The sequence below is a fragment of the Aspergillus nomiae genome, assembly GCF_001204775.2.
Source record: "Aspergillus nomiae NRRL 13137 chromosome Unknown contig00047, whole genome shotgun sequence".
Classification (NCBI taxonomy): Eukaryota; Fungi; Ascomycota; class Eurotiomycetes; order Eurotiales; family Aspergillaceae; genus Aspergillus; species Aspergillus nomiae.
In genome coordinates, this window is record NW_015378102.1 from 85407 (window position 1) to 104204 (window position 18798).

Genomic DNA, 18798 nt, shown 5'->3' on the forward strand with positions numbered 1-18798 from the left:
CATCATGCACACAACAAGAAGTTGGGCCTTACCCCAGGCCATTTCTTTACTCTGGTCTGTCTCTGTGGAGGATTTAAGCGCCTGTCTACCTGTGGGCATGAGTGCATGGAGTGCGTAAATCCCTGCTCGGGCCCCGTGAATGCACTACTGTACCTTTTGTACTAAGATGTGAAGCCATTGAATTTGATCATCCACTCGCATGCAACAACCACGAATCATTGGGCAGCATCATCATTCATCATCGCACACCAAACTACTGGAGTATCCGCACATAGCCACAATAGAGCACCCCGCAGTCCTTTCGCAGTTTACCAAAGTATTGACACTGACAGACATTATTACGATCGATACACCAGCTGAGCCTTGTTGGAGTTCGTTATTTCCGTGGGCTCTTGTGGCTTAAGTATACTTCCAGCAGTACCAGCCTCCCTGGGTTGCCTAAGGGCGAGAAAACATCATTATAAACAATTAGTGGTTTGATTCTCACGCATAGTGCTTTTCGAGCACTTGTTCAATCAAAATTCAATCAACCTGTGAGAGCCTAATTATTCATACCGCATTCTAAGCGCCGCTTACTTAGCAAGAGGAATCCATGGTCACCGAAATGCTCGACTACCATGTTTACACAGTAGGGTGGATATGTATCGCCTCCACCGAATTGAACGTTGGACGAGGCCTACTAGACGGAGAGCACGAGAACCTGCCACCAAAGCCCAAGGATGACAACAACTACCTCCTTGGCCGCATGAACGGACGCAATGCGGCAATCGGCTACCCTGAATCAGGCCTCTGCGGCTCTCATAACGTCTCCCACGTCGCAACCAACATGGCAAGGGCATTTCCCCACATCCGGTTTGGGTTGCTGGTTGGGGGTTGGTGGAGGGGCACCGAGGCCGGCTGATGCTGAGGACCCGTGGAATGACATTCGGTTGGGAGGCGTTGTTGTTAGTGATCCGCAGGGGAGTCATGGTAAGATGTTTGTGGAGTGCCGCGGTTATTACTCAGTGTGCCCTATACAAAGCCGGGGTCAGGAGGTGTTCTACACTACGACACGGGCAAATCCAACAACAATGGAGTGTTCCATATCACATCCCATCTGAATGGACCGCCCTCTCTCATTTTAACTGCTACGCAAAGGCTCCAGTCAGACCACGCGTTCGAGGTAGGACAGATGGGGAACTACATCCGTCAAGTCTGCGCTAAGGAAATAGAAAACATTGCAGTACTCGGGGCATTATAAGACGATATCAAGATGGATTCCAAGAGCTTAAAGCTTTATCCGAGTTTCCCCATAGCCCGGCCATGGCATAAATAAATATTGTAATCAAACAATCATCAATGGCTCCAACCAAATTCTTAGTCTATAAGAACCCTTATCAGGTAGTAGCGTACCTGAACTTGGAAGCTCGGCAAGCTCCGAGGCCGCGATAAGCCGATAAGACCCGCCAACAAAATAAATAGCGTTCCCCGCATTGGATCAAACCACACCACCAAAACCAGCCCACCCTCCCAAACAACAACACAACCACAAACCAAAAGAACACCAAGAGAGAGAGAGAAAGAAGGACCACAATGGAAGGCCTCACTCCAACCCAACTAGCCTCCTTCCAAGAAAAAGGCTACCTATCATCCCCGACCACCTAACGCCCTCCGAGATCAGCTCCCTCCTCACAGAAACGCAGCACCTGCTTGACACTTTCCCACTGGACACGCACCCGCTGACGCAATTCACGACCGGTGACGACCTCGGCGACAACAAACCGCACGTCGGTGATGACTACTTCCTGACGTCGGGCGACAAAATCCGCTTCTTCTTCGAGCCCGACGCCTTCTCCGCATCCCCCGACCCGGCCACCGGCAAACCCGCCCTTCTGAAGCCGAAACAGCAAGCGGTGAACAAGATCGGACACTCGCTGCACAGTCTGTCGGCGCCGTTCCGGGCCGTGTCGCTGTCGGAGCGCAATGCGGCGATCGCGCGGTCGTTGGGGTTCAAGGACCCCCGTGTGCTGCAGAGTATGGTGATATGCAAGCAGCCGGGGATCGGGGGCGCGGTGCCGCCGCATCGGGACTCGGAGTTTCTGTATACGGATCCGCCGTCGGCGGTGGGGTGGTGGTTTGCGTTGCAGGATGCTGGGCCTGGGAATGCGACGCTCGGGATGTATCCCGGTTCGCATCGCGGGAGGGCTGGGGGGAAGGTGCGGCGGAGGTTTGTGAGGAGGTCGAATGATGAGGGAGTGGTGGTGGGGACGGAGTTTGTGGAGAATGATGGGCCTGGGTTGCCGAGGGGCATGGAGGAAGAGGAAGTGGAGGGGGAGGGGCCCAAGGAGGAGGATGTGGAGGTTTTGGAGGTGAAGGCTGGGTCGCTGGTGTTGATTCATGGCAATGTTTTGCATAAGAGTGAGAAGAACACTAGTGATCGGAGTCGGTTTGCGTATACATTTCATGTTATTGAGGGTGCGGATGGGTGGAAGTATGATGAGAGGAATTGGTTGCAGCCCCCCGAGGATGGGCAGGGATTTTCGAAGTTGTATCAATGATTGATCGATCGTTACGGGCTGGCTGGGTCGGTTTGTATGCAGCTTTATGTGATGGACGTCAATATCATCAATTGCGCTAGTTACATCTATATTGCCATGATACAGTTGGGCGATCCCAAACCCCGAACTCCAACCAGGTATCCAGTAATGCAACAAATCTAGTCAAACATCTGCTTTTATTTTATTCCAATTCCAGTGCAGCGGGGGCTCAATTAGGCCGCCTTCAACATATCCAGCATGCCCTTTGTCTGGCACGCTTGATGAGCCATTTCCACTTCGTCTCGCACGCGCCGGTGCAGCCGGTCAACCAGCTTGTCAATCGTTGCTGATTGGCCCAAGTTTCCTGAATAGATGTCGAGGACGTTCATGGCCACCTCGACGCTCAGCTTCACCAGGCGAGGCTCACTGATGCTCTTGTACACCCACTGCAGCACCGGCTGCAGGGTCACCTCGTCGCGGTTTTGTAACGATGCGCGGAGAGCAGACCGGTGACGAAGTGCGGTCAGCAGAGTAAGTTGTGCGGTCTTGTCGCCCGAAGCCAGCACTTGGTCCAGGGCGGCGGAATAGCGGGCCTTGCGAAGGTCGTGCTCCCAGGTCTGTTCCTTCTTCCGTTTGCGATCCTGGCCTTCGATGACAATGTCCACGCCCTCGCCAATGAAATCACGACCACGGAAACGCTTCTCCCAGCCGGAGCCCCGGAGCTTCTTTTGCTTGGCTACTTTACGGTCATGTTCTTCCAACTTGCCTTCCAGCAACGCCTGCATTTCCTTCCTCCGCTCTTTTTCCTTAATCTTCTGCTGGCCGGAGAGACGTGTTTTGATCGACAACAGACCAGACTGCATACCAACTGCGATGTGCTTGTCTTCCTGCGCGGGTCCGGAGGTAATGGCGCGGAGCGAAAGAATGGGCGAGGGGTACTTGGATCCGGAGACCATGTTCCATCCAGTCGTCTCGAAGACCTTCATGTGACCGTCCAAAGCACCACTCAGCAGTCTCTCACCATTTGAAGCCAATGCTAGCGCTGTGACGGTCTTCTGGTGACTTTGGATCATATGGAGCGGCTTTCCAGCCACGATATCCAGCACAGCGATCTTGTTATCTGCCGCCGCAAGCACCGTCGTACCCGCCGGCATAGGCAGGACGCTCTCAATCGGGGCGGCCATCTTGAAGGTCATCGCAGACCGACTCTCCACACGCGGATCCCACAGGCGCACAGTCCGATCGTAACTACCTGACACCAGCAATCCGGAAGACGCCAGCGACCCCGGCATGAATGCACCGCTGCGCACATAATCAGTGTGTCCCACGAAGGTCTTTACGCTGTTTTCGCTCGGAAGGTCCCAGAGTCGCACGGTGCGGTCGTCGCTAGCCGTGAAAAGAGAGGTCGGGTCGCTGGGTGAGAACTTGCTCACCCAGACGGGCTGCTTGTGCTCCCTCCATGTCTTCAAGATCGCGCGCGAGGTCACATCGAACACCTGGACCGCACCAGTGTCGTCACCAGCAACAAGCACACGACCATCGGGGCGAACGTCTGTGCCGCGTACGGTGTCATCGAAGCGAGTGACGGTGCGAAGGAGTTTCCGGGTGCGAATAGAATAGATCTGGACTCGAGCACCGGTGGTCACGGTGAAGACATCGGGAGGCTGGGTGAGAGATGGGAAGGCGGAGGCGGACGACGGAGCGGAAGGCTGTGTGATTAGGTTGACGGGGCCATTGGCGGGCGAGGGGATCAGCAGAGGGTTCTTAAATGTCTTCCAATATTGTTGCTCTGGTGTCAAGCGAGTCGAGGGCAGCGCCGGCAGCTTGACCTGTTGGAGAGGGACGACGGGGGCAGCCATGGCTGCGATAGGTGTGTATTATGATTAATTCTCGGAAATTGCTGCAATAGTAGTTGACTGTAAGAGCTGACAAACGTGATACAACAAAATACAGCTCATCCACCAGCTGCGTTGGCGCGGCAGGGCGTTGATTGGAATTTTTGTGCTGGTCTGGAAGAATTTCTGATAAAATCGCATCGGGAAAAGTTCTATCGGTCCCGATTGGATAAGCAATACGCTAGTGTGTAACTTATCTTACCATTGAATACTGGATTATATAACATAAAATACCCTCCTCTTTCATCAAATTGGGGATGTGGTTTAGTGGTATAATGTTCGCTTAGCATGTGAAAGGTCCGGGGTTCAATTCCCCGCATCTCCATCTTTTTTTGCTTTTGCTCTCTCTGACCGTCCTATCGTCTCTTTTTGCCTTTCTTAAGCCCTTCACAGTCTAGGAGTCTTGTTCAAGGACTTCCATTATGTCTTGACAGGTTTTACAACCAGCGCCTATCCTGGCAACCTACAATAGCAACATGCAATGAACCTAGCAATGGGCGCAGACCCTCAAGGTACACTTATCATAACCTGTACCAACACTGTGATCAATATATATAGCTGCCCACTGGAATTCGGCAAAGACTATATAGCACTCTCAACGTCACAGAAACATGGTCCCACAGTAACCACCTGAACCATGGAAATCCGCACACAGTATGCTCGAAAAACCCATTCAACCTTCTAGAACAATCACGTCAGCCCAAAGACCTCCACAAAAAACACGAGACATAACGTCACCAAGCCGTTCTTTGTTTGAAAGCCATATCGGAAGAGCTGAATTACAGTACATTATAACCCATCTGGAAAATATATCCCCTAGGTTGTTTCATAGGTGGAGATTGTATACCAACTGATGTTGCTATGATATCATCCATCGCCACACGGTCTTATATATAGAGACAGCGCATCCGTCAGAACCAAAGGGTTATAACTAGAGGAAAACTACATACATAATCATTAAGAAAAATCACATCTAGTACAATTACAAACAAAACACATATATCCTTGAAAGTCAAATCTCTACTCAAAATGTCTGAGTCCTACTCCAGCTCTTCGTCCTATTTCTACAGTTCTTCGAGCAGCACTGACGACGGCACCACCGCTACCGGTCAGCGCTATGCTACGTACTCGCAGACCGAGCCGGATGGAACCACAACTGTTCGCACTTACCGTCAAGATCTCGGCGAACCGGCTATCGTGGATGAGAAACGCTATGATCAATCCGGTCGGCAATTGACGGCTGATGACTCTTCAGCTGGGGGAGTGCGCCGCATCACGGATTTGGATGAGGAGGGTGGGGAATCTTATGACTAGGGGTTGGGCGATTCGGGTGTGATGGTTTAATACTATTTGATGGGAGATTAAATCGAGTGTTCTGAGGTGAAACTCGTCGGGTCTTTATAAAATGACCGGTTAATCTATTTAATGAGATGAATCGTCAATGTCATTGCAAACAAATCCAACCACCGTCTTGCTATAGGTATTTCTAGTAAGTGGGAATGGAGGATCTAATTATGTAAAGAATTAGAAATTCTTTCATATTTATACTGTAACTCTCTAGCAAGCCAAGTAAAACTTCTAAAGTTAAATGCACATTTAATTTGCAATCAATGGTGATCAATATGACCCGGAATACTGGTGATGCATTACCAGTGACCCTTCATCATGCATCATACAAAAGTGACCAAGATAAGAAATGAGTCGACGCATTCCCGCTCTGTACAACAGTTGTCTCGTTCGGGATGTTTCATTTGCCGAAATTTCAGGAGGAGCGGTGGAAATCCATAGCTAATGCTTCTCGTTCCAAAGACTATTGTCAAGACGAAGATCTTCGTGGTTGGTTCCCATGGCTTCGAGTCACTTGCTCGATCTCTCCTAGCGAAGCCATGGTGCCAGCTCCATTATAATTAAGCTTTCGCCTTCTCCCAGCCCCAAGTGGAAATCGATCCTCGAGCAAATAACAAGGCATCCCGGATATATATATCATTGGCTAAAAACGGCGTAGAAAGTTGTGTCGAAGACAAGAAATATTCAGTAGTAAGCTTCGTATGCAGTCATAAACAGCGTCATTGTTTAAAATCATCAAGCAGGCGATCATGGTAATCTGACCCGACCCTCGTTCCACCGATTTCGTACTTTTGCCCAGAGACCAGGCAGCTCATAGCCGACGTGGCACAAAATACCGGCCAGGAATCCAATCGCATCATTCTTAAACCCAACCAGCAGCCCCACGGTGACCATCATAACCGTCCATCGTCTCTTGCGGTCTGCATCACTGAGCATCGGCGCAATATCTTGCCTGGCATCACCCAAAATTCCAAAACTGGCCTTCATAATATCCCGGGCCCCCGTGGTATTGAGACTCTCTCCCACGCTGACCAGCTCCAGTCCTGCAGCAATCACCATCACCCCCAACAGCGCCGAAGGGAACCGTTTCAACAGGCCCACCAGACTTTCACCGAAAAAGATACCAATCACCAGCTTCAGGAAGCCCAGGAAAATCACGCTGGAGCCAGACCGAGCCCCGAATCGGTACTGGGCTGCCAGCCCGCCAGAACCGTGACAAACAGGCATGGCGCCGAACCAACAGCCTATCAAGTTCATTGCGGCAACGCTGAGCCCGATAGACGTGACTGAAGGCGTACGTACGTTCGGGATCAGGTCGCCCGCAAGATGCACGACAGCAACGATGGAGTTCAGCGTCGTGAGCGGAATCTGCCCGACACCTGCATCAAGAGCACCCACGGACACTGTTCGGGAGTGGGGACGACGGTATAAGGATGCCAGAACGTGAGAGACGGCAAGTCGGCTACCAGTGCACTGCGGATGATGGCAAAGAGGATACCAAGGAGGAAAACTACTAGCGCATAGGGCACCTTGCGGTAGACATTGGTAATGATGAGGAAGACGAACGCCGCGATGGCCCAGATCCGGTTATCCGCCCATGACGGCCCGACCCATCCAAGGGACGACAGGATATTCCCGCAAGATGCGATGACAAGGGATAAGCCAGCTCCGACCTGGATACCCTTGATGACGGGGATAGGAATCACGTCTGCGAACCAGTGAAGAAGGCCAGTGACGCTGAATATTAAAATACACGCGCCGACGAAGATTCCGGCGGCGGCAATGGTGCCATTGTTGAAGGATCTGGCGATTGCTACAGCGGCAATTGCTTTCATAGGCTGCACAGGAAGTGGGATGCCGAAGAACAGACCGGTCAAAATATTGAAGAGCCCCGAGAAGATGAGGGTGCTGGACAGCGAGACGGTACCGTTGATGGCCAGAGCTATGGCGATGGGGAGAAAGGTTCCGAGATCGCCGAGCGATCCCGAAATCTCCGACACATAATTGCGGCGGAATGTCTTGAGATTATGAGTTGAGATCTGACGAAAAGTCTGGGCGGTCATTGTGTCGAAGGTTGTTGTTGACTCCTGGAAGCCAGCTAAGGAAGGGATACTTCAAGTGGAAAAAGACGGTCAGAGATCAGAGACGAAACTGTAGTTCGTGCCAGACTAGTGCGTCATGGGACAACACCCCGCATTATTTCTTCCGCGCCATGTGAGCTTCGTGCCCTACCCCATGTTAGTCGGGGATAAGCTACAGCTCTATAGAAAGGTTCCTTTACAATGAAATTATTTTCTCCAGATGCCAAGATGAAGTACATTGATCGGAAGAGTCAAATACTTAGGTATCGAAAGAATTAGTACCGCTAGCCCACAGAAAGCGCGAACGCACAGATTCAATGGACTCTATCCAGTATATTTCTTTCCTGCACATGGTTTCTTGTCTACAGTTGGGACTTATCTCAACCAAACCCATCTCTCTTTGAATTTAGCCAACTTGAACCAGAATATTAGTTAGGATAGGTATAAATCATTATTCCCCTTTGGAAAGGTTTAACTTACACACGTCAGACTTGCATTCGGCGCCAGTCCTATCTGTCCTATCTGTATTTGCTTGCTCACAAACTTTGAAGTCCTCAGAGTCACAGTATTCAAGCGCCTCAATATTTTCGCCATCAACACAGTTGAATATGATGTTTTCCCAGTTTGCTGTTCTCTCGTTTCTGGCATCAGCTGGTAGATTTGTGTTTTTTGCGCCGCAGATATGATCTGTCCCTCACGGTAACCTATGAAATCCCCGATTTGTAAGTATATCATATTATTTTAATGCGAAGACAAGCATAAACAGCTGTTTGAAGGGTGCTTACCCAACTGGTCTTTGAGGTTCCCGCCGCAGTATTTCTCATTTGTTTTGCATGTCGCAAAGACGCTTGGGAGTATGAAGGCGAGCGACAGAAGAGTGAAAGAGGGCTTCATATTGAGCTTCTCGACTATAATAATGACAATGGGTAAGGAATACGTTGATAACTTTTCTTTGGGGTAGGCTTTCATTGTATTTATATTGCTTTGCTTTGCTCTGGGCAGTGTCTTCACACTACAATCCCTACTCGGTGCATGCTGCCTTGATTCCCAAATTGTTGGATCAGATCTCGGATGTACCACTAGATCCACTTCTGCGGAATCCGATCTGATACATAAATAATTAGCATTCCAGTGGTTACCTCTAAGCGAGATGTGATGTGTTTGGCCCTTGGTAAATATTGACTCTGCGCCAATTTGTTCTGTTCCTGCATCACCGAGATCTCCCGGCATATCCCCATAAAGGGTAATTAATATAAAGCAAGGTTCAGTAATGCTTTTGATCTTCATTTGTTGATCCACTCGTGCTGATCTCGATATCAATCAAGGCTCATGAGCTTGGGTGCCTCACTCCCCCTTGCTGGAAGGTACACAGGTCTCACGCGGTAACTTCAATAGTAAGATTATTAGGACCCACATGGGCAGGGGAGGTACTGCCACCTCAAAATCGCGGCAAATCAAGAGGGGGGATGTGTGTGTGTACAAAGGATCTCATGTTGACATGAGTTATAGTTCCAGGAAATAGTATATATAAGGTTGATTCCTAAATTCTTTTCTTTCTTCCTAAATCATCAGGTCTCAAACTCTAGAATATTTGAACTTGGCTACCCTGTGAGTTACTATACTAAGTTCCTCAGATATACACATATACTGAGTAGGACTGCGCTTTAAGATACTCCAACATTCAATCTGTCAAAATTTCTTTTCAGCCATGACGCGCTTTGCAACCTGGATTCTTTTTCTATCTGCTTGTTGCAGCGCAAGTCCACTTACCAGCCTGCAACAGTGCGGCGTGACACTTGAGCATGAGCCTTCATGCGAGAATGGCGTCCTCAAGGGCTTTGACAATTCTAGTCCTATCACAACCAGTTCCTGCCCGATAACGCTCTCGGTGGACATGAAAGGAGCAACATATTCTTTAGTGGCTGAGGTGGACGAAGACCCAAGAGAGCGCGGCTATCTTAAGGAATGGACAGTAACCAGGTTTGACAACAAGATGGCTCCTCAGGAAATCAACCTCAAAGACGGCATATTATCTTTCCAGTCGGAGTTCAAGAGCCGGAAGTACCAATTCGTTCTGAAAGCGCAGCGTGGACTTTACGACAATCAAGAGCTATCTTTTTACGACAGGCGGGCGGGCGGACATTTTGAGGGGAAAATTGGTTACAAATGCATCAATGGCGTTGCCAAAATGATTCTATTACCCCCCAGCGGCTGTGAGTGGCTCTTTTGTTCTTGCCCAGATCTTTTATGATCCCATAACTGATACCTTCTGTCTCCAGCCGTTTTTATTGTGCACGAGCCCCAGTTTGATGGAGACTATGCAACCTGGAGCTATGGCGCTCCTACTGGCGGTGTTCTCTCCTGTGAGTTTGATCTGATTTGTCGTCTCAGTAAGAAAGAAATATACTAATGGTTATATAGATGGCGGAGGTAGGAACCATCATATTCATTATATCACTGTCAACTTGAAACCTTAAAGGGGACATCATGTTCTCTGAATTGAGCGAGTACATCACGAACAAGAATCGGCTTAGATACGGCAAAGGGGTCTCCTAGCGAGATTTTATTCATTTAATAGAGTTATGTCCAATTCGGTTGAAATGGAATATTTCTTCCGGCAACTAAGAGACAGAGTCTGTCCGATCCGTAATGATGCCACATACGGACATATGAAGAATTCTAAAACCTGTGAGCGAAGCATACATGAAAGATGCCTTGATTATTATATTGATGCACAGGAAGGATTAAGGATATTCCACCATGCCCATTGTTCAGCCTAATATAAATCCTATAATAGCCTAACTTATATAAATATATAAGGCCGTTTAAAATAAACTCTTCCTTAGTTTTATAGGTCAGTTATATTTTTATGGTGTGAATAGCTTCCAAAATAATGATAATGTCGACAGATGACAAGATTATAAATCCATCGGAAGTTTAATGCGATTAACCGCCTGGCTAGTCCCAATGAAGCCGTCCCATGGGGTCCCAAATCACGGATCAGACCCGGAACCGGGTCCTTATCCGACGGATATAAATCAACTGAAGACTATAAAGAGACCTGCAGCACTACTCTGGAGTAATTCGTAAAACAACTACTCTATCTTCACATTGCCCCAGAGTTTTGAACCCTCCTTAGTACACTCCTAGTGGAAATTCAAGTTTATAATTATCATCACCAACATGTCAAACGGTTCGGCCTTCTTCCTCCCACCCGAAAAAGCCCAAGGCCTCGCCAACTACCCGCATGCACGCATTCTCCCCACAAACCCCGCTTCTCGCACCATCCATGTCTCGGGCACATCATCGCGCCGTGGCGATGGGACTTGGGACGGTGTAACTGAACATGCGGATGGAACATGGACGCTGGATATTCGTCAACAGACCGCGGCGGTTCTGCGCAATATTGACACGGTTATTCGCGGCGCCACAGACGGCAAAGGGAGCATTAAGAATGTGGTCGATGCAACGGTGTTCTTGACGGACTTGACCGGTTCCTATCAAGGTATGAATGAAGAATGGAATAAAGTGTGGCCTAATCGCGCGGATGCGCCAGCGAGGACCACAATTGGTGTCAAGGAATTGCCAAATCCGCGGTTGTTGGTGGAGATTAAGTGTACGGCAGTCTGTGAATGGTGAGCGAGTGTCGATATAGACTGGAGTGTAAATCGCCTTGTTTTCTTTTTGCCTTCGCAAACCATGGATGGCCTGGCTAGGGCTCTACAACATTTGTTGTCTGGTTGCTCGATGGCTCTCGATTCTATCTTCTGGCTGTGCGGATAGAGAATCTTTCGGTTTCCATGTATATATCTCCAAGACATACGATTCGAACATCAGATATACTATGATATGGCCGGTAAACAGTAGTAGAGATCCGATCTTATCGGTACCATCTTGTAAGCATGCTTGAAGAGAGCGAAAGACAGAAGATCGGTCTCTGCCTAGAATTTGAGATGGACGGACTGCCATCTCCACTGTTCCCTCATAATAATAATAACCTAGAAGTCTATAGAACGCCAAAAGGATTATATGCAAAACAACTATAACATCTATCTGTCCCACTCTCAGCGCTTGTATACATTCTCGCTCTATGATAATCAACAACCCGGATCAATAGGTGGGCCTCACTGGTAGTATCCAGGATAATTACACAATATTGTCACGAGTCCAGCTCAGCTGAATACAGGGGAAGGAAACCACGAGCCTATATCCATTTCCATATCCTGAATTTCATCAGCAAACCTCAGATGCACATTTCCAGCGAGGAACATGCAGATAACTTACAAAATCATCACCGAGAGACCAGTTTAACTGGTTATCAAATACAGCCAGTGTTGATTCTTCATTAGTGGGTGTGTTCAACCCTATTCCTGGCTGTGGAAGTCTCGATTTCTCAACCCTGTCTTCCAGTATCGTCGAGCACGTTTCAAGAACCGACAACATAGTTCTACTCAACGCTTCGTCGATTGGTCGGCTATGCTCCATAGCCTCAATCTGGGCCAGAAAGCATGCAGACACCAGGTAACCTTTGATGTTCGTTTCACCAGATTCGACTCGTGCCAACATACAGGAGGTAAACTCTTCGATAATACGCTTGGATTCTCCGTGTGATAAAGGATATGACGTATAGAGAGCTGACACTGAAGTAGTAATCGGCTTCTCCTTAATTCGGACAATCATGTCATCTGCAACCACAGCAGCTGCTTGGGTAGGAACGTCCCGAAAGGATGGCGAGCCGGTGAGCAGCAATGCGGTATAGTCAAGGTCTTCCGGTACGGACTTGCTAAATGGTGCTAAAATACGCATGGATATTTCAAGGGCTACTTTATGTGAGTAATACAACGTCGGGTCAGCTTTTGCCTTTATAGCAAAGGGGTCATGAAGAGCAAGCAGGAAGCGCTGCGTCATCAAGTCGTAGAGGTTTGACTGGAACAGAGTAGGAGATTTTCCACTATTTTTAAAAGCATCAAATAGGGCTGAGTTTTCGCGGTATATATTGGTAAGGCCTTTGCTAAGCTGCAAAGCTTCGTCATACGAGGCGCCTCGGCGGAAGTCGTTCAAAAACTGTGCAATCTGTAGTCGAATAGGCAGTGATCGTTGTAAAGCTATTTGCAGAGATGTATCCGTAAAGTCTTTGAAAGGCTTTGCCTTAGGAATAGGATCTCCCATCTGGGCATCGTCAAGGTTAAGCGGAGGCTCACAGTCATAGTCATCACAGTGAATTAAAGGTATGCCTCCGGCATCCATACTAGACTGGACAACAATCTCAAGAATTGTATTCCATATCCTTCGTCTGAGCTGTGCATCGAAGAAAGAAATCCCCTTAATATGACGCGGATCAATATGGAAGCCCATATGCATAGCTGTTCGAAGTAGAGTACCAGCTGAAATCCAGACAAGGTCACTGCTGATGTCACTTGTCTGGCGGGCCAAAAGTAGGAGGCAGTGTGTTTGAAGGCTAGTGATATTAAGACGCGATTTCTCGAACGGGGAGCTGAGCCACGTTTGTGCCGTATATATCCACTGTGATGATGTAGAGCGCGGAACATGGTCTTTATCTGGGTCCCCCGACTGGCAAAACGAGTTCCCAATCGCTAGCATTAGTAAAGTCATGATAATGAACGCCGGGCTGGCTGCCTGAGGACTTCTCCAGTACTGATCATATTCACGTATGAATGATGGCACATGTACGATGCGGTAGACAGATTCGAAAGTACGGAGGTATGCTTGGATAAGCCTGTCAGATGTCTCTTTCGATGGCATGTAATCCCTCAGGTCAGGGCAGATTTTCTGGTGAATTATCTCCTGTGATTTGGCCATTCTTGCGAGCTGCTTGCATCTCTCGTAGAGAGTTTGTATCTCGGGGGTCTCAGAAGCCTTTCGATAGACATATGAATCATGTCATGAACCTTTTTACCTTTAGCCCATGTCATTCCAGTTTACAAGGTAGAGATCAGTACCCTATGTTCACATATAGATCGATGACTGTTCCCGAAGAACCTCGTCTTCAGAAACCTTCCATTGATTGAACTGTGCTCGCGCACTCTTATGGGTGATTGATTTGGATAGCTATCCGGTGGTTGTAAATCAAGGGCTTCTTCAAGCTTCTTTTCTAGCTGGCGTACTCGATCTGTCAATGATTGAACAAGCGACCCTTCCTGCAAATCTTCAGGCACGTGGGAAACCTTAGAACGTTGAACAGCTGTCGGGTTCGCCAACGAGGAACTAGTGGATTGGAGGGCATCTACATTGAGAAGCCCGGAGAACTGTACATCTTCAGGGCAGTTGGGTAAGTCCAATGGTGGATTGCCACTCGAAAATGACGTGGGGGCCAAATCGATGACCTGATCGTGTGCCACATTAGTTTTCCGATCAGGGTCAACATAATGGCAGGATCGAGGGTCGGATCGTCTGCAGCTAGCACACGGGTGGTTTCTATCGCATCTGGAACCGAGTGAGAGAATGCCAAACGAGTCAGGGAACAACGCTAACTTACCGGATTTTCCGACGACGACATTGCTCACAGGCAAGTGCTGGGCGTCGGCGTTTTCGCTGAAAATGCGGGGCTGTGGTAGTAGCCATAGAGACGATACAAAACACGATTGATGGGAAGCTAAGAAGCACTGTGGTCGAGTTCTCCACGTTTTTCTATCGAAACGTGGATGTTGCTTAAGGCAGAGAAATAGACGTAATAGACACGCTTTAATCACGGGCGGAGTCCTGTGACCTTCGGCCTTACCCTGTTCAGCACTAGTTGTTAAATGTCAGCCTTCGGAACCCTAAGTGCTCTTTGATAAAACGACTAGTAATGATATAGGCCAGTGCCGCTACTATAATGACTCATTTCAAATTGTCAGATAGTCACGCAATCTCGCTTGCAAGGCTTCAATGTCTTACCTTGCAGCTATATCTTGAAGCCGATAAGTTTCATAATAGGGCGGATACACTCTGGTACATAATAGTACTAGAGATTAACATACCCCTAGTGTCAATTTAGCCAAGCGTACGCAAAATGCCCTAGGAGTCTGAATATGTCCTTTCTAGATTCTTAAGGTTGGTTTCAAATATACGAGTTGCATTCACCATCTACTTCTGAATGGGCAATCATGGTTTAGGCGTATCAACGATAGAAATAAACTGGGACTTGAAGCGCCATAGTAGTTGAGAGCAGCTACCCATTACATACCATATCGAAACAGCCATTCGCACACAGTTCTCGGTCTACGGAGTCTACATCCTAAATTGAAACCCTGATAGGGAATTCCCAAGGAGAAAACCATCGCATCTACATTCTCTTGCGGAGAATACCACGATCACCACCTGACAAGCTCTTTGCCCACTTCACATATTAGCGGGTCTTAGGTACATCATATATAGGGAGCCAGAGTTGCTGCGTATACACTTATTTTTAAGGTATGTACACCCATGCCCTTCCTCTACACCAACCAAGCATCAACCGCCGCTTTCAGGTGTTCTTGCATCCATTCCTCTTCCAACCGAGTCGCGATGTCAAATCCATGGGCACCTTCTCGTAAAGTTAGTATGATCTTATCAACCCCCGGTTTTCCTTTCATGACCTCGCGTGCCAACTCAGTAAATCTCTGATTGCCTTCGGCAGGCACGATGTCATCTTGCAGTCCTTGGAGGATAGCAATCCCACCACGAGGAATCTTAGCATCTGGTCGTCCTATTTTTTCCAGCGGGTACCGCATATCTCGGTAGCGTGAGCTCTCAGATCCTCTCTCATATAATTGGGTCAAGCGGCCGTAGTGAATTGCCGCAAGCATCAAATCCAGCCGGTCGGGCAACAAAGCGGACGATCTAATAGCTCCAGGTTTGATTTGAGCTAGATTCTCGTCAATCAGCGACTCAGGAACAGGCGGCTCGATTAATGGCACGGGATTTGGGGTACTGAAGTGGGTCGAAGCCATATCGAGACATGGATAACTTGCTGTTGCCGCTCGGATCTCATCCGGATGAGCCAGAGCTAGGCATACGCTAAGTAGACCACCCGCAGATTCTCCCGCTGTAATGATACGGTCCAGATCTAGCTTTGTCGGGTTTACACATGATGACAATAGCTCTTCAGACTTTGAGGAGTAGAGCCAAGTCCAGAAGTCCTCGACATCTTCAAAGATGTCGAGACTCGTCGCTTCGGGAAGAAGACGGTAGTTGGCGGTTGCAATCACTGCATTATGTGTCTTGGCCAGATCAAGGAGCCATTGAGGGAACCAGTCCATGGACAGTGAGTCTCCAGTTATCTTGTTCAATCAGCTATCTCCAATGTTTAATTGTGTCAGCCAAGGTTGGGCTCTGAGCTTACAAGACCGCCCCCATGAAACCTGACAATGACAGGTCGTTTCCCGGTACATTCTGCATGGGGTATGATAAAATCTGCACGAATGCCGTGATTACCCACTTTCTTATAGTGAGTTTGGACAAGGTCAAACTCGACCAGCTTTTCGTGAGATGCTATAGAGGTACTAGCCATGGTAATATAATATTAGATGTAGAATGAAGGTTGCAGGGTACGAAGAGGATATTTAAAAGCCAGATCTGAGTGAGCTTAGTTCTTGGGCTAGAAGCTCCTTGAAGAATTTGGAAAGATGTTAGTTATACAACAGAAGTCTTATATGCTTGTTCAGCTCCATAGTACTATAGTATATCCATCAACAATGATTGATGAGTGGGGCATTTGCATAGTACTCTAGAGTTAAACTATTGATAGGACCAATCAGAACATGAGGTTAGCAGTTTGCACTATTTGCCAGGTTTGCAGCGTGATCAAGACAAACGTATCAAACAACTTCGGCATCCGGAAAGCGGAAGATCTTCGATCCTGTTTGGACGCAAAGAACAAGAATGAGGGTCAATCAAACATCAAGTTGACTTCCATGGGCCTTGGTGTCATTGAAAATGAGTCATAGCAGTCGTAACTCTTTGACATGCCCCCCGAGATTGAGAGAAGGAGCCCCATTAAACATAACTACAGAAATACCGAGGGAATGCCAAGGTCGGGCGGGGTTAAGTAAGCTAACCAACGTTAACCAACTATAGAAATGCTCCTCATCGTTCTATCGCAGAGGGAACAAGCAACCTGCTGCCTGTACACTGGAAACGTCAACTATTCAAGGTTTGGAGTCAAAAGTCGTGACTCGTCCTAGCCTCTAGATCCTTCGCCTCTATTAGTACATATCATACGACCGTCTGAGCGGCAAAATGGAAATTCGTGGTCAATGTCTCATCAAAGGCGCTGCATCTGCAGAGTTACAATGCTGCCCGGTTGGACTCAGCTTTTGGGGCGGGGTGAACCCTGAAACTGGACAGGTGGTAGACCATCATCATCCCCTCTGCGGCCAGTCTATCGCTGGCCGAATTCTTGCTATTCCCTGTGGTAGAGGTTCATGCTCAGGAAGCACAGTCATGCTTGAGCTTCTGCTGAATGGATGTGCTCCTGCTGGGCTGATTTTCGAGAAGCACGAGCAGATTCTGACTCTCGGGGTTCTAGTAGGAAAAGTGCTATTTGAAAGTCCCATACCAGTTGTGGTCTTGTCCTCTTCGGACTTCTCAAAAATATGCAATAGGCACTTCGCTGCCATAGATGGAGAGAATGTGCTCGTCAGTGACGCTCTGTTACCGACTCCAAAACTGCCTGCCGAATCCATTGAAGGTGATATCGACCTTTCAGATTTAGATCGGAGCATCCTGGCTGGCGAAAAGGGCCAAGCAGCCAAGGTTGCCTTAGAAATTATCAAGAGCTTTGCAATCATTCAAGGGGCGCGCTCGCTATTGGACGTTTCCCAGGCTCATATTGACGCCTGTATATATACCGGCCCTGCAAGTCTTCTATTTGCACAAAAGTTCCAATCCATGGGTGCTAAGTTTACTCTTCCAACCACCCTCAATTCTATTTCGATCGATCAACGCCGCTGGAAGGAACTAAACGTCGACCCTAAGTTGGCTTTACAGGCGGGTACACTAGCCAATATCTATCTTTCGATGGGTGCACAGCCCAGTTTTACCTGCGCCCCATACGTACTTGACGATGCTCCCAAGGCCGGACAAGATATTGGATGGTCGGAGTCGAACGCTGTTATTTTCGCTAACAGCGTCCTTGGTGCACAAACCCAGAAATATCCCGATTTCATTGATGTTTGCATTGCTTTAACCGGAAGGGCTCCTTCAGCTGGATGCCACTTGCCCGAGGGTCGACGGCCGACAATGTGTATCCGGGTGAATGACCTAGGATCAATCAACGACTCCTATTATCCGCTACTGGGATACGTCATTGGAAAGCTGGCTCAGCATAACATACCATTGGTTTGCGGGCTAGAGTATATGCAACCACAGCTCATGGATCTCAAGGCATTCAGCGCCGCTTTTGGTACCACCGCCTCTGCTGCAATGTTTCACATCAAGGGTATTACGCCTGAGGCGTCTAAGTTTGCTGAGCTAGAACAAGAGCTACCCGTTATAGAGCTCTCGCATGAAGAACTAGTTGATACTTGGCATATGCTCAATTCCGCACAGGACCTTTCTGTTGATCTTGTATCCTTGGGAAATCCGCACTTCTCTCTTGAAGAGTTCGACGCTCTCTCTACATTATGCTCAGGCCGCAAGAAAGCCGACGAGATTAAAGTCATCATAACCACCGGCCGAGATACGTACGAAAAGTCGAAAAAGGCTGGTTATATCGATATCGTCACGGAATTCGGGGCAACAATCATTACAGATACCTGCTGGTGCATGCTCGGAGAGCCTGTTGTCCCTACTACATCTCGTAATATAATGACAAACTCAGCCAAATACGCCCATTACGCTCCAGGGATGGTGAAGAGGGGCGTGCATTTCGGGAGTCTTGCTGAGTGCGTGGAGGTGGGTTGTACGGGTACATTTGTTGGCGTTCCCCCGGGACAGGCCAGTGATATGGAACAGACTTCATATAAAAACTAGAATACG

General features: G+C 48.3%; 8 protein-coding genes across 8 annotated transcripts; 4 read left to right on the forward strand and 4 right to left on the reverse strand.

Annotated features, from left to right (window-relative positions):
• Nucleotides 1-604: 604 nt before the first annotated feature.
• ANOM_003113 (phytanoyl-CoA dioxygenase family protein) lies at nucleotides 605-2537 on the forward strand (the record flags this gene model as incomplete). Its single annotated transcript, XM_015548370.1, has 2 exons — nucleotides 605-865; nucleotides 1656-2537. 2 exons carry the CDS (start codon nucleotides 605-607, stop codon nucleotides 2535-2537), a joined length of 1143 nt encoding a protein of 380 aa, XP_015409613.1.
• A 212-nt stretch (nucleotides 2538-2749) lies between these two features.
• ANOM_003114 (snoRNA-binding rRNA-processing protein UTP15) lies at nucleotides 2750-4375 on the reverse strand (the record flags this gene model as incomplete). The annotated part of the gene is made up of 1 exon (XM_015548371.1): nucleotides 2750-4375. One exon carries the CDS (start codon nucleotides 4373-4375, stop codon nucleotides 2750-2752), a length of 1626 nt encoding a protein of 541 aa, XP_015409614.1.
• A 1065-nt stretch (nucleotides 4376-5440) lies between these two features.
• On the forward strand, nucleotides 5441-5725 carry ANOM_003115 (uncharacterized protein; the record flags this gene model as incomplete). Its single annotated transcript, XM_015548372.1, has 1 exon — nucleotides 5441-5725. One exon carries the CDS (start codon nucleotides 5441-5443, stop codon nucleotides 5723-5725), a length of 285 nt encoding a protein of 94 aa, XP_015409615.1.
• A 780-nt stretch (nucleotides 5726-6505) lies between these two features.
• ANOM_003116 (putative sulfate/molybdate transporter) lies at nucleotides 6506-7821 on the reverse strand (the record flags this gene model as incomplete). The annotated part of the gene is made up of 2 exons (XM_015548373.1): nucleotides 6506-7231; nucleotides 7288-7821. 2 exons carry the CDS (start codon nucleotides 7819-7821, stop codon nucleotides 6506-6508), a joined length of 1260 nt encoding a protein of 419 aa, XP_015409616.1.
• A 3201-nt stretch (nucleotides 7822-11022) lies between these two features.
• On the forward strand, nucleotides 11023-11478 carry ANOM_003117 (RidA family protein; the record flags this gene model as incomplete). Its single annotated transcript, XM_015548374.1, has 1 exon — nucleotides 11023-11478. The coding sequence occupies one exon, from the start codon at nucleotides 11023-11025 to the stop codon at nucleotides 11476-11478; it is 456 nt and encodes a 151-aa protein (XP_015409617.1).
• Nucleotides 11479-12011: 533 nt separating this feature from the next.
• ANOM_003118 (uncharacterized protein) lies at nucleotides 12012-14421 on the reverse strand (the record flags this gene model as incomplete). Its single annotated transcript, XM_015548375.1, has 4 exons — nucleotides 12012-12062; nucleotides 12124-13716; nucleotides 13884-14283; nucleotides 14336-14421. The coding sequence occupies 4 exons, from the start codon at nucleotides 14419-14421 to the stop codon at nucleotides 12012-12014; spliced, it is 2130 nt and encodes a 709-aa protein (XP_015409618.1).
• Nucleotides 14422-15275: 854 nt separating this feature from the next.
• On the reverse strand, nucleotides 15276-16330 carry ANOM_003119 (uncharacterized protein; the record flags this gene model as incomplete). Its single annotated transcript, XM_015548376.1, has 2 exons — nucleotides 15276-16100; nucleotides 16163-16330. 2 exons carry the CDS (start codon nucleotides 16328-16330, stop codon nucleotides 15276-15278), a joined length of 993 nt encoding a protein of 330 aa, XP_015409619.1.
• A 728-nt stretch (nucleotides 16331-17058) lies between these two features.
• Nucleotides 17059-18792, forward strand: ANOM_003120 (aconitase family protein; the record flags this gene model as incomplete). Its single annotated transcript, XM_015548377.1, has 1 exon — nucleotides 17059-18792. One exon carries the CDS (start codon nucleotides 17059-17061, stop codon nucleotides 18790-18792), a length of 1734 nt encoding a protein of 577 aa, XP_015409598.1.
• Nucleotides 18793-18798: the final 6 nt, after the last annotated feature.